This window comes from Trypanosoma grayi (assembly GCF_000691245.1).
Source record: "Trypanosoma grayi strain ANR4 Tgr_2392_V1, whole genome shotgun sequence".
Classification (NCBI taxonomy): domain Eukaryota; phylum Euglenozoa; class Kinetoplastea; order Trypanosomatida; family Trypanosomatidae; genus Trypanosoma; species Trypanosoma grayi.
This window is the reverse complement of record NW_008828010.1, coordinates 1-765: the sequence shown is the minus strand read 5'-3', so window position 1 is coordinate 765 and position 765 is coordinate 1. Positions and strand designations below refer to the sequence as shown.

Sequence of the window (765 nt, the reverse complement as noted above, 5' to 3'; positions counted from 1 at the left end):
CCCTGGGGGTAATCGAAGGAGGGGCCGCGGCTCCCGTCTGTTTGTCGGCAACGTCTTCTTCACACATTCAAGCAGTCCCGAGAGCCTAATCAACACCCCACCTGTCTGTTCCCTCAGCCTCAGGGAGTTACGCACCAGGGTAGCGTGGCAACGGAGCTAGAGCAGCGGAATCATCCTTCATGAATCATTCATCCCGGCGCAATGTGAACTCCCTCATCGTAGGCAGGAGACGCTTTGGTGTACTTGACGACAACCACTCTTCGCCTGGGAGGCACACTGACCGCATCTGGTGTAACTCCACCGTGAAACGGCATCGCACTGTCGCTTCGAAGAGCAGTCGCTCGAGGGGGAGACTTCATCCACCCTCACTCTGGGGCACAGAGATGCGCCGTACACCACTGTGGGTTATTTCACCAGCAGTGTGGATACGAGCACCACCACCAGGAACCGCCTTCGGCCTGCAAAGCCTGACGACATCTCACCGCTTCGTATCACAGTCGTCCCACAGCGCGGAACCACCGGCATGAATGCGCACCCCAACGCCGTCATAGGAGGCCCTTTGTGTCGCCCAGTACAAGACAACATTTCACCGGATCCTGGCGACAACTTCTATGCATCGCAGCCATTCAGGGAACCCTCTGATTGCTCAGCAGCCGTCACGCACCCACACGCGCAGCACAACGACAGGGCCAGCGGAAGAAACACGAGGCGCACCATCATCACCAACACGCACTGAGCTCATAGGGCATGCACAAAGAAGAAGGC

General features: G+C 58.0%; 1 protein-coding gene across 1 annotated transcript; it reads left to right on the top strand.

Annotated features, from left to right (window-relative positions):
* Window positions 1-179: 179 nt before the first annotated feature.
* On the top strand, window positions 180-527 carry DQ04_23921000 (hypothetical protein; the record flags this gene model as incomplete). Its single annotated transcript, XM_009318199.1, has 1 exon — window positions 180-527. One exon carries the CDS (start codon window positions 180-182, stop codon window positions 525-527), a length of 348 nt encoding a protein of 115 aa, XP_009316474.1.
* Between the last annotated feature and the right edge of the window lie 238 nt (window positions 528-765).